This window comes from Acartia tonsa, chromosome 14 (assembly GCF_053477335.1).
Source record: "Acartia tonsa isolate MP-2025a chromosome 14, ASM5347733v1, whole genome shotgun sequence".
NCBI classification, from domain to species: domain Eukaryota; kingdom Metazoa; phylum Arthropoda; class Copepoda; order Calanoida; family Acartiidae; genus Acartia; species Acartia tonsa.
Genome location: NC_137273.1, coordinates 41,792,678 through 41,806,567, shown reverse-complemented (window position 1 = coordinate 41,806,567; position 13,890 = coordinate 41,792,678). Strand labels below are relative to the sequence as shown.

The window sequence follows — 13,890 nt, the reverse complement described above, 5'->3', positions numbered from 1 at the left end:
ATAAAATAAATTGAATAAAAAAATCTTCCAAAATAAACAACATTTGAACAAATTACACTAACGATAGAATTACGAATCTAATTAATACATAAACGAATGTACAAAACATAAATATTTTTATATTTTTTTGTTTGAAAACGTTTAAAATAGGGTTGGGCAGGATACTTATTTGACCGGATATCCGGCCGGATAACCGAATATCGAAGAAGCAAAAAGTGTTCTTCCTAAAAATCGGCTGTCGTTTAGCTGCCTGCTGCAGCGACTGGCAGCTTCCAAATACAGCTGCACCGCCAAAAGTTTTGATATTTCTAATATAAAATTTTCAAATAAATAAAAGTTTTCTAAAAAAAATCATCTAGCCTCAAAAATACGAAAATTACAGCCATTTAAAACATAAACAATAGGGATTTTTGTAATATAATATAAAAGATTATATTGCCAGATATCCGGCAAGATAGTTTTAATATCCAGCATCCGGCAGAATAATGAAAATGGCCAGATATCCGACCCAACCCAAGTTTAAAATTTACGTAAATATTTTATATGGTTTACAGAATATACTAATAAACTTGCTCTTATCAAAATCCAAATATGTTAAAAAAAATTATATTAACCTTTTATGACATTTAAAAATATCAAAATCAATACTGTATAAATAAATATCTTTTAATATCAAATAAAAATTATTTGGTAATGTTGTATTTAAATTTTGTATATATATTACTGTAATATAGGTAAAATATTATTTTGAAATTAATAATGGTCTATTGAAAGTAATATTAGTCTATAATAGCTTTTTATTGTTCTTCGTGTTTTACTTAAATTGAAAGAAACTTTTTATGAACGAAAAATGAAGAGTTTGGCATCTTATAGCATTGATTCTGACCGTTTGTATCTAAGTAAATAAATTCTATGATATAAAGTTGTAAGATTTTTTGTCTGTAGCTTTAGATTTCGATAACTAATGAGCCGATTAAGTTCTCCATTTTCACAAAACCCTCACTTAGATTTTAGGCTACTTATATGGAATCATTACCGAATATAAAAAGTCCCTTCTTGCTATTTTGTCACAAAAAGTTACTTAATTATCAATCTTGGTCTATTTATCAAATGTTTTGTTAAATTCAAAATTACATAAATTAACGACTATAGAATCTAAAACTTTTAAACTGTGATTTATAAGAAGTCTTAGTATTAAAGCCACAAAAAAATCTACTAAAAAGTAGCGAAACTCTGAAATTTTCGTTCATTAACTGTTCCTTTTAAATATCCAGGGTTTATAAGGGATAAGACAATGGACGATAAATTACTACATCCCCAATGATACTAAAATAAAGTTTTTTTAAACTAACCAATCAAAATTTTATAAAAGTAGGTTTTAGTTAACGAATAGGATAATGTGGTTATAAAACTTTGGGTACCAGTAAAATTTACAGTCCAATGTCTGTTCTTACCCTGTAAATATTATATTGAAACTTCTGAATAAATGTTGTAAGATCTACATGAGAACACACAAACGGGATTTCTTGGTCTGTTCGGCATGAGTACCTTCAGCTTGTTGTACACCTAAAATACAATTTTATTTTCTTTATTTTTTTATTGTTTTTTTAAAACTAAACAAAGACCGAATAAGGCAAGGCTAAGACGAAATGTAACAACATTTATAAGTAACAATAAGAACACAAAAATTAAATCTGAAGAAAATACTGAAAATTTTTACAGGGGTTTTAAAGTATGCGACAATGGGCAATAAATTCATGAACATTTCCAATTATGATAAACAAAATTATCCCCTGTAGATTTTAAAAAATGGACAATACATGTTTGGCACCAACCAATCAAAGTATCTAAACGAATACTTGGACTTTGGGCCAACGAATAGGATAACATGCTGACTATGGGTCAAAAGTTCCCTGTTTATAGTTTATAACTTTTGAGATAAATTTGATGTTATGAATATACCTTCAATTATAATTGGATGATCTTGACAGTCTGATGATAGTAACAATTCATCATCTAAATTAAAAATATACATATACATTTCAATCAAATCTACATAAGAATACATAAAGAGTAGTCATTCATTTATAGATTGTTTGAGAATTGTAACAAATGTTTGTAAAGACATATTTAATATTCATGAAGTATTTTTCCATAAAGTTGTCTTTTATATCTATTAAGTTGTCTTTTAAATCCTTAAAAGTCGTCTTTTGCATCCTCAAAGTCATCTTTTATATCCATAAAGACGTCTTTTATATCCATTAAGTCGTCTTTATATCCAAAAGGTCGTCTTTTGTATTAATAAGTCGTCTTTTCTAAAAACAAAATCATCTTTAATATCCTTAAAATCGTCTTTTTTATCCGCAAAGTCGTCTTTTCTATCCACAAAATATTTTTATATCAAAAAAGGTCGTCTTTGTGTGTAAAATGACCTGATGTTGAGGGAAAGTGCTATGTTTGTATTTTTGTTTGAATGACACTCTGTAAATCTTGAGGTAGAGTTGACACTATTTTCTCCACGTGACCATGTAGTCTCTCCTACAGTTCAACAAGTTTTAATAATAACATGTGTTTATTAAGATAAGGATATAAATGAGGGAAAAAGGGGTGTCTTTATTAAAAATAAATCATGTCACAAACACTCTAAAGCTAATGGAAATCGTAATTAAAAAAGGGATGCTTGATGCATCAAATTGGTTTTTAAATAATGACTTATGAAAGCACAACAGAAATTAAGCTTATCAAAAGTCCTCTTTTGGTGGATGCATCCTTTAGAAGCAACATTTGCAGAATATTAGACTATGAACTTTTTTCTTAGCCCATCCTTTGATAAAAAAAATGTAGACCATCAATCCAGAACAACTTAATAAAATTTTGGGGAAAGATTCATTTTAACATTACATTCCAGTGTTACTCTTTACTTATCAGTCTGATTAATGTTAAGGTCACATCAAGTTTATAAATAAAATTGTCTTCCTTGACTAAGTCAGAGATGGGTAACCCTGTTCTTTCTCCTTCCACCAGCTTCCCTCGAATTCTAAAACAGAGATGGGTAAATAGGGTAGGGATGGGTAAACAAAACAGAGATGGGTAAAGAGAAATGAGTAAACAAAGATAGGTAAACAGAAATGAGTTAACAGAGATGGGTAAAAAGCGATGGGTAAACAGAAATGGGTGAACAAAGATAGGCAAACAAAGATGGGTAAACAGAGATGGGTAAAAAGAGATGGGTAAACGGAATTCGTGGGTAAAGAGAATTAAGTAAAAAGAGATGGGTAAACACTAAACAGTATATAATAGGTAAAACTAAAGTGGTTATTGAAAACTTACGCTAAAGAAAAGACAAGAAAACCTTACGATCTTAAAAATAGGATGAAGATTTTATTTTGATTATTACCTTAGGACCATATCAACTAATTCAACTTCAGCCTTTCCATCCATCCAGATTTCTATCTTGGCCTCGGCAAGACTCTCCAGGTGAAGTAGAGACAGCTTTTTAGATACCTCTCCATGCCTAAAAAGCAGGTTGTAATATAATTAAACTCAAATCCATATATAAAAGTAACAAGATGTCTGTCTGTATATTTCAAAATGTTGTACGATATCTTTTTCCTTTTTATTTTGATTACATGTCTTGGTTATTTCCATTACCAGACGCCAATTTGTAAGAATTTTTTAGTAATGCATCAAAACCGATTAATATTGGCTGGATTAGAACCGGATCTTAACCATACTGAAAAATCATGTATTGAATCGTATTATAGACAATTTTCCAGGAATAACAAAATAAATAATCACACTATTTATACCAGTTTTGTTAGCCCATGCCTGCGTCCCTTCGGGGCTATCAAAACTGGAAATAATCTTTTAAGTTTTCCTTTTGTAATCCTCGAAAAGCTGTCTATAATACGATGCTATAAATAACTATTAAATTAAACTTACCTGGCATTGTACCAGCCGACAAAGTTTGGAGATTTTAAAAATTTTCTGTACAACGCTGCCCAGTCACCTTTGATTCTGTATACAGCGCACAAATTATAGCTTTTCAATGTTCTGTTTGTCATTTAAGATTCTTGCTACGGCGTATGGATTGATAAAACATTATTTAGATGTTTTATTTAAAGAGCTATGCGACTTCCTACTGATGAGATTTTTCTTCTTTATTTAAGGACTAGTACAAGAAAGAAAGAAAAATGGCAACAAAGGAAAAATGTTAGGTAGTAAATATAAACAAAAACACTTATTATGCAACTAGCTGCTATACTATAGGATTAATTGTACCAAGGCCATTAGCCTAAAACCACCCCCAGGCTGAAGAGTATTACTAACTCAACCAATAATTTCAAATCCTTTGCTTTTTTTAAGGAACAGACAAAATCTAGACTAAAACCATCCCTAAACATATATAAGGCTTCCATAAAAAGAATAATACAAATGGACCTGCATAATTTCTAACTCTTTTGCTTCAAACTATAATCCCTAACTACTGTATATAATAGACTAGCAAATGCGCCCATTGCATTTAGGGGCTCTGTATTCAAGGAGGTACAAAAGGGGGCAGAAAAAGCCTAAAACCATCACATATAATTGCTATAAATTGCCTAGAAGTGAGCTGGGGTCCACTTTGATCCAGTGAGTTTATAAATTCATCCACATTGAACGGTTTTACCTTCGAAAGAAAAACATTTGCAGTATCGCTTCGAAACCGTTTAATATCCAATGGATTAGAACCAGTTCTAAGCCATAATGAAAAATTATGTATCGTATCGTCTTAAAACCTGTTTTTCACAAATATTAAAATAAAAGATCGTTAAATTAAACCTTTTGGGGCTAACATAATGCTTTCTTTAAATCAATATCTTGCTGTTTGGCATTAAAAAATAACAATAAAACGAAAAACTACAACCCTCCTCCTTATTTCAATTTATTTAAAAATAAGGTAGAGAGGGTGGGGGCTTGGGGGGGTCAATCAATACTCAAAAAGGTCCCTGTGTTACGTAAATAACGCCACAAAGACTTCCCCTTATAAAAAATAATTACCTTTGGTGGTGCCCTGTAAGGTGATATTGATCTTGCCAGAGGCATGAGTCCAGCTAGGTACCTCTCCAGAGGTATTAGGAAGGTCTGTGTCAGCTCTATATTATTATAATTATTATTATAGATCTTGCCAGAGGCATCAGTCCAGCTAGATACCTCTCCAGAGGTATCAGGAAGGTCTGTGTCAGCTCTATATTATTATAATTATTATTATAGATCTTGCCAGAGGCATCAGTCCAGCTAGATACCTCTCCAGAGGTATTAGGAAGGTCTGTGTCAGCTCTATATTATTATAATTATTATTATAGATCTTGCCAGAGGCATCAGTCCAGCTAGATACCTCTCCAGAGGTATCAGGAAGGTCTGTGTCAGCTCTATATTATTATAATTATTATTATAGATCTTGCCAGAGGCATCAGTCCAGCTAGATACCTCTCCAGAGGTATCAGGAAGGTCTGTGTCAGCTCTATATTATTATAATTATTATTATAGATCTTGCCAGAGGCATCAGTCCAGCTAGATACCTCTCCAGAGGTATTAGGAAGGTCTGTGTCAGCTCTATATTATTATAGATCTTGCCAGAGGCATCAGTCCAGCTAGATACCTCTCCAGAGGTATCAGGAAGGTCTGTGTCAGCTCTATATTATTATAATTATTATTATAGATCTTACCAGAGGCATCAGTCCAGCTAGATACCTCTCCAGAGGTATCAGGAAGGTCTGTGTCAGCTCTATATTATTATAATTATTATTATAGATCTTGCCAGAGGCATCAGTCCAGCTAGATACCTCTCCAGAGGTATCAGGAAGGTCTGTGTCAGCTCTATATTATTATAATTATTATTATAGATCTTGCCAGAGGCATCAGTCCAGCTAGATACCTCTCCAGAGGTATCAGGAAGGTCTGTGTCAGCTCTATATTATTATAATTATTATTATAGATCTTGCCAGAGGCATCAGTCCAGCTAGATACCTCTCCAGAGGTATCAGGAAGGTCTGGGTCAGCTCTATATTATTAAATCATCATTTTTTATAGCTGACATCTATGTCAAATATAACAGAATAGGTTTATAGGGGTACTTGAGAGGGGGGAGGTAGTAAGTCGACCCTCCACTTAAAACTTTGGTTTTCAAAAAAAAGTTTTTTTGGGAGGGAGAAATCATATCGGCCCAGCGGTTAGCGAGATTTTAAGCTACATACAGACACACAGACTTTCTTTCTCAACTTAATTCTGTGCTTATTACATTATTATACAAGAAATTAACAATTTGAAAATCTATAGCTATAGACGTAAAGATGGACATACCCTAAAAGTAGACTTTTTTAAATTTATGTAAAAACAAGGACAATACCTAGAAAATATCTGCGTAGTAGCGCAGACTGGACTTCTGCTGGACGTTTTAACTGAACACCTAAATTAAAACAAATATTTGAAGGAAAAAAATAAGAAAGGAATGAAATACTTCTAATTTAATATATAAACATAAGTTTTCGTTAGCTTGACTTAATAAAAGTGTTTGATAATCCAACTTAGTAGGTATTGTTAATCAGGGAGGGAAGACTTCGAGTTGTAAATTATACTGGCACCCAAAGTTTTGTAAGTACTTTATCTTATTCTTTGGGTACTTTAATTAAATTGTGATTACTTACTTAAATACTAGTAGTGTCAAAACCTTATAACCAACAATTGTAATCTACAGAAGAGGTAAGTATTTACATCTATTTATCGTCCATTGTATTATCCTTTAAGATCCCTGATTATTAATTAACTCTCAAACAACGAAATTTATATAAAATGTGATTGAGTAAATAAACTTAGTCGTGTGTTATTGGGTCTGTTGAATAACGCTTATGTGTGATCAAGTTAAATCCGTTAGAAACAGGTTAACTTTTTGTAAAAATTTGTTTTAAGACGGATAGGCATACGGACGGACACCTTGTTAATGTTAATGTCGTGTGGGTGAGTTGCACCTGGACTGAACAGTCAACTTGTCAACTCAAGGCCAGACTCTTGGTCCTTCACCTCATACCCGTAGTACAGTACATTACAGACAACCAACCCTTTGATTGCACGATCTTTGTCTGGAGATCCTAACTGTGCATGGTAATGAGTTGCGCCTGTTTTGGGCCAAGGCATTCCCCCTACTCTGCATTTTTTATGTCCTGTGCCGAACAATGCAGGTAGGTACCATTATTAACGTCTTTGGTATGACGCGGATTCGAGTTGCATCCTTCCCAACAGTTTTCTTGACACTTTAATTAGAACCTGTGGGTAATTTACACGTCAAACTTAAGGGTGGAGAGTTAAGGTTTCGTGATTTTTTGGTCACGGTGTTATTGCGACAATTAATGCAACCAAAGCATGAACATGACGCTGTATCAGCAATGACTGAAGCCACATCAAATCCTAAGGACTTTTCAATGCAACCTAGGATCTAACATGACTCCTAGTCGTTGAACTAACAAACGCCACTAATACACTAGTGAGCTACTACACAATGCTAGTCCACAAGGACTTTTCAATCAACCTATGACCTTACAGCGTTTTTCGATCATTAGTGCACCATGCCAAGGACCACCCATGCATACCTGATTTAGGGCTAAGGCTTCCCCCCTACTCTTACTCCAATCTCTAACGCCTGAAAGAGCAGCAGTAGGTACTAATTTTACATCTTTAGTATTGATGCGGTCTGGGGACTCGAACCCGACACCTCCCCAACAGATAGGCGGACGTTAAACCACTGAGCCATATCTGCGGGTTAACGGACACCTTATTATTTTAGAGTTAATTTGCAAAAAAAAAATCAAATGTTACCTTTAAATATTCTCTTGACAATATCCCGATCCTTGTCTAAATTTGGCTTCGACTGAAAAAAAAAGTTAAAGGTAGGTATTATGATAAAGAATAGATTTTAAAGTCGCTTTGCTGCATAATGCAACCTATATTACAGTTTTGTTGATAGATGGTTCTAGTCTAAAAATACATTATCACTCAAGATGTCATGGCATTAATTCTACCAATGCCTTAGCTTAGTATGGTTATATTTATCGGGTCGGAATAAATTGGTCAGAAATACAGATATAAAATTTAATCAATATGATGAGAGGCGTATTTCTTTGCATCCTATGGTTGTATCTCATCTCTGTCACCCAAAGTTTTAGAACCTGATTATGTTATTTGTCGGCTCTAAAACTTTGGGTACTTTTATCGCAATTTTATTGGTTTCATTTTCAACCTTGTAGTGTTCAAACTTTTAAACCAATAAATTACCTGAGTGTAGACACCAGGTTTACTCTCATTCTGGAACTTGGTAGAGGAGGATCTTTTCAGCTTAGACGTGTTCTGAAAATATGTTAGATCTTAAGTTCCAATTTAAATGTTTTGTTGGACACAGAACGCACTTATCTTAAAAATAATTTAAATAATAGAGGGGGGAGGATTTCTTGTTTCTTTATTACTTTAGGTTAGGTCAAACTGGATAGTCCCACAGAGTTAGGTCTCTGGCAGGGGTTAAGCATAGAAGAAAACTACCCCCCCCCCTTCCCGCCCATTATAAATCATTTAAGTGCACTTTGAGAGAGAGCAACTAAATCATTATTTTCTAATATATTATTACTAGGCAGTGACTTCGCCCAAAGAGAAATATTGTAAAAGTCCCCATCCTAAATATATGTATTTTTTTTTTTGGGGGGGGGGGGGTAAAAGACAATGATGAAAAACAATTTAAAGATCATACTTGTAAAAATATACATCCTAAAAACTTACCTTTATGAACCCACCGTTAACCGCCGCTGCTGAAATAGCAGCATTATCGGCGGCAGAATTAGCCGCTGCTAGTCGTATTTGGTTTGGCCAATGCTGTAGAGCTTTGTTGAAGAAAGGATTGGTAACTCCTGTGAAAAAATGGAATTAGCTTCTTAGATAGAGTATGTAGGTACCTATTTAGGATTTTAAGAATATATACAATACATGTTATCATTGCTTAAATATAAAATGCAAAAGTATACATAGAATAGTTATACATTTCATCCTATAATAGACAGCTTTCCACGGATATTACAATGAATAATCATAGGATTAAAACTTGTTTTCATATTTTAATTGTAATACCTATTGGTAGAAAATTGTGTAAATAAGATGCTATACATGATTTTCTCCAGATTTGTACAGGTTTCATCAGTCCGTGGACGACATATTTGCCATTAAGAAAATCTTTTGAATCCTTTTGGTAACACTCACAGAGTATTTAACTCAAATAATTCGTTGATTTTTTTCCAAATATTTTGGAAGATTTTTTACAATGTGGGTAATTTTCTTTTCGTAATTACATAAAGATAGGTGTTGATAATTAAGAACAATTTGACTTAATAAGAGCATTTGACTACAACCCAAACCCTCCTTTACAGAATTCCGCGAAAATAGACACTCTTTTTAATACAAAGACTGTTATTAATGGATGATTGAAATAAAACTATACCTAGAATTATGGATGGAAGAGCAGAACTATTACTTGATGTCATCTCTTTAAAGTCTGTTTCAGATTAACATATTTACAGTTTATAACGAAGAGGAGGTTGGAATGTATTTAATTACATCTTTTTTGTCTTATAGAAAAGTAAAAGAATATCTGTATGTGTGTGTTTGTAGTTAAAAATCTCGCTAACCGCTGGACCTATATGGTTCTCCTTTGCAGTAAAGCTTCCCATAACTAGATCTAAAAAAGGTTTATGTCTATTTTGAGGGAGAGTACCTCCATCCCCTTCAAGTGCCACATTAGGTCTTTAGGGACATAACCGCTAGTAAAGGTAAATTGTGTAAAACACCCCGCCCCTATTTAATTTAATAAAAATTTATTCTAAAACCTTTCAATCATTCCTAAAATTATTTAATACAAGACCATGAAATATAAATTGTAATATATTAGTTCCTGTATCATGGATAGTGTAGAAGGGACGGTAATCTGCTACATACCTAAACAAGTAAAAATTTAATCATAAAGATGTTTTACTATGAAAATACCTTATTGTGTAAAAATGTTTACTTATTGTAGATTAAGATTATTGTTAAAAAGTTTGGACACTGCACCAACTAATCAAATTTTAATACAAGTATCCAAAGTTTTTAATCCAATGAACAAGATAACGTGGGTATGAAACATTGGGTGCTAGCGAAATTTAAAGTGCATTGTTTCCTTACTTATTGGCTACAATTAAAATAAAAATGCCCTTATATAACCCCACCTCATTTAATGTTTCCTGAAAGCTGCCGTGCAAAAACAAGGCGCGCATTTTTACACAGGATTAAACAATAGGTACATTACCTAAGTGGATGGATAATGGTTGTGAGCGCCTGTACAGTGGCTGAGCACTGGGCAGGACTGGGTGCTAGCACCACCAGCGGCTGGGCGGTCAACACAAGCTCCCAGACACAGTGCAGCTGCTCCAGCAGCGGGTACAGCGTCGGATACAGATCAGGCGGCTGGCATTGCAGACCTTATAGTAAATAGGGATTAGTAATCTGTTTTAAGCTGTTTATAGTAAATATATATCAGTGCTTTACCCTAAAGTGTCCATCGAGCAATGAAACCCTTCACCTAATTTTTGTAAAAATTGAAAAAAAAGTGGTCGGGTATTGTTTTTTTTCTTCTGTGGGGCATATGTCTACGGCAACCCCTATATTCTTTGGGGTTACCCAGTATCCGATATAAACTTAGACTATCCTATCGTAAAAAGAAAAGAATTCAGTTCTCAACATAAGGCACTTTGAGGTAATACACTCTCAAATAAATCATAAATTTGCCAACCTTGAAATTGTTTCTTTTTACACATAATAACGTCTTTTTAAGCATAATGTCATAAACCTCCTCTGGAATCGTTAGAAGCTTCACTGTAAAGGAGAGAAATAGCAGTTAGCAAGATCCTTTTGTACAAATACAAACACACATATAGACATACATCCTGACACTTTTATATAAGGATGTACCTGAGCTGGAATCATTAACTGTAACAGTTTCTAGAGAATTATATACTTAAGCTAGAATCATTTACAGTAGTTTCTAGAGAATTATATACTTGAGCTAGAATCATTTACAGTAGTTTCTAGAGAATTATATACTTGAGCTAGAATCATTTACAGTAGTTTCTAGAGAATTATATACTTGAGCTAGAATCATTTACAGTAGTTTCTAGAGAATTATATACCTGAGCTAGAATCATTTACAGTAGTTTCTAGAGAATTATATACTTGAGCTCAGGGGCGTCCAAGCTTTTTATTTTGGGGGGGGTAAAATTTTTTTAGGGGGGGGGGGGTAATTCGTTTTTTGGGGGGGTAAATACCCCCTCCTAAATGGTTGGGGGTGCCTACGGTGCTTTTGAAATATGTGTTTTAAGAGACAATAGAAATATAACTACTAGATGGACTGTTAGACGGATGGAGAGAAGGTATAGAATAGGTATTAAAAATGCAAGTTGGAAGTGATAGACAATAGTTAGGGTAGAAATAATGTTTACCTTTGACTAGCAATAAGGGCTAGTCAACCACGCATAGGAAACAGAAATAATAGCTTTAAGTTTATTTAAGAAAAAGATTTAAAGTTTAAATTGATTATATGATTATATAGTATACATTAATATTTAAACATGACTAGTACAATTGTAAGGTCTTCCTAGATAAGTGTGGCAGACTTTTGTATTATATCTGCCACAGATATCTAATTAGACCCCGCAACTGGACAAGCCGCCATACCTGGTGTTGGTTAGGGGGTGAGCACTTGCTAAGCAGTTCTTAAACTGCTGAAGGTGAACTGACTTTTTCAGAAAGGATTTGCCTTTTTATATAAAATTTTGTTTAGGTGTTGGCTTAACGAAAAGGAGAGGGGATAGCTCTAGGAGCTATCAGTGTGCGTGTGGCTGGGCTTTTTACAATGGAACAAGGACAGCTATGTTTTAAGTAGGTATGGCTTTTATAAGATTACATACATTAGTGATTTACTAACAATTACATGATTAAGGTTTATGAGTTTTAAATAACAGCAAAAATATTTAATTGATGTTTTTACAATCATAAAACATGGAATTTTTCTAATAATATATAAAGTGTATTTTTTTGTAAAGTAAAAGTTTTATTTTGATTATTAGATAAAAGAGAATTCAACTAAAAGTTGAAGTTTGTAAAAAGGCTTTGAAAAGTGTAGGGTTTACTAGGAGCTAAACTCCGTTCTTTGTTGAAGGTTATGGTTGTACAAGGAAGTAGGAAGTAGATAGTTATGAAGGCTTTGAAGTATTCTTAAAACATCTGCGGCTAAAATTGTGTTTTAGCCTTTCAGTGAAGCTTTATTTTGCTTGAAAAAAGGTTTTGATGTTTATATTTTACTTAAAAGCATTCATATTTTATGGTTACATTTTAGATTTATAAAAGGAAACACATAACTCTTTTATTTGTTATATAACATAATAAAAGAGTAAAAGGATTGAAATATGAGGTAAAGCTTTTCCTTAAAACATTTTAGTAGGGGCGCAGCCAATGGCTTATGCTGTGGAGACAAAAGACCTTGATACTTTTGAAGCGTAAAAAGCGTGATGTGTGTGTATTATGTCTATAGTTAGACGTAAAAATACAACCAAAAATACTTTAGTTAAGCAGCAGGCTTGGTGGTGAGTAGAAAAAGTAAGATTTCTTTTGTATATTATAATTTTTAAATTAAAGAATTTTGTGTCTAGGATTATTGAAGGAGGACTGATACACTGTTATACAGAGTTGGTTTAACATGAGAACTTAAAGGTAATTTGATTTTTTTTATAAAATTTAAAAAATTTAGAGGGATGGAAAATAGGTTTTTAATCACCAACGGCACCCCCAGGGTAGTTAAACTTTAAATGGGGGGGGGGGGGGGTAATCGCCCCATTACCCCCCCCCTTGGACGTCTATGCTTGAGCTAGAATCATTAACTGTGACAGTTTCTAGAGATTTATCTACCTGATCTAGAATCATTAACTGTGACAGTTTCTAGAGAATTATATACCTGAGCTAGAATCATTAACTGTGACAGTTTCTCGAGAATTATATACCTGAGCTAGAATCATTAACTGTGACAGTTTCTAGAGAATTATATACCTGAGCTAGAATCATTAACTGTGACAGTTTCTAGAGAATTATATACCTGAGCTAGAATCATTAACAGTGACAGTTTCTAGAGAATTATATACCTGAGCTAGAATCATTAACAGTGACAGTTTCTAGAGAATTATATACCTGAGCTAGAATCATTAACAGTGACAGTTTCTAGAGAATTTTATACCTGAGCTAGAATCATTAACAGTGACAGTTTCTAGAGAATTATATACCTGAGCTAGAATCATTAACAGTGACAGTTTCTAGAGAATTATATACCTGAGCTAGAATCATTAACAGTGACAGTTTCTAGAGAATTATATACCTGAGCTAGAATCATTAACTGTGACAGTTTCTAGAGAATTATCTGAGTGTCTGGAACTCAGTGAGGGAATGTGTAACTCCATTACAGATCCTAGAATCAAAAAATGTAATAAATAAAAAAGGTTAAAAACAATTTTCTATGAAAGTGGGTACCTATCCAACAACCTATCTAAAACAAATCCTGGACCATCAAGAATCTTTCCTAAAAAGTTCAAACCCAATTGGACCAACAAGGATTCAGATGAATATAAAACAATCAAATGTAACGGTACAGAGGTGTAAATTCTGCAAAATATCATTCCTCCCCCCCCCCCTCCCCATAATTTTTTACCCTAAGAAGGGAAAAATGTTTTCAATGCTCCTTATTTGTCATGTTTTTTCATACAAAGGAGGGGATAAAAATTGGAAAAAATGTTTATT

The 13,890-nt window shown here is 33.3% G+C and overlaps 1 protein-coding gene across 2 annotated transcripts in view; it reads right to left on the bottom strand.

Annotated features, from left to right (window-relative positions):
• Nucleotides 1-1,174: 1,174 nt before the first annotated feature.
• The window catches only part of LOC145305884 (protein DENND6A), a 33,900-nt gene continuing 21,184 nt past the window's right edge, over nt 1,175-13,890 (bottom strand). Inside the window, exons 9-24 of one of the 2 annotated variants that reach the window (XM_080147734.1) lie at nt 13,472-13,561; nt 10,358-10,529; nt 9,969-10,008; nt 9,515-9,572; nt 8,803-8,930; nt 8,308-8,379; nt 7,852-7,903; nt 6,389-6,448; nt 5,041-5,135; nt 4,602-4,669; nt 3,943-4,017; nt 3,398-3,514; nt 2,979-3,037; nt 2,433-2,540; nt 1,963-2,016; nt 1,175-1,566 (exon numbers count right to left, since the gene is read on the bottom strand). In XM_080147734.1, coding sequence (XP_080003860.1) covers nt 2,452-2,540; nt 2,979-3,037; nt 3,398-3,514; nt 3,943-4,017; nt 4,602-4,669; nt 5,041-5,135; nt 6,389-6,448; nt 7,852-7,903; nt 8,308-8,379; nt 8,803-8,930; nt 9,515-9,572; nt 9,969-10,008; nt 10,358-10,529; nt 13,472-13,561 — 1,175 coding nt within the window. In that variant the 3' untranslated portion in view covers nt 1,175-1,566; nt 1,963-2,016; nt 2,433-2,451. The remainder of the gene's footprint in view (nt 1,567-1,962; nt 2,017-2,432; nt 2,541-2,978; nt 3,038-3,397; nt 3,515-3,942; nt 4,018-4,601; nt 4,670-5,040; nt 5,136-6,388; nt 6,449-7,851; nt 7,904-8,307; nt 8,380-8,802; nt 8,931-9,514; nt 9,573-9,968; nt 10,009-10,357; nt 10,530-13,471; nt 13,562-13,890) is intronic. The other variant, XM_080147735.1, reaches the window with a different exon arrangement.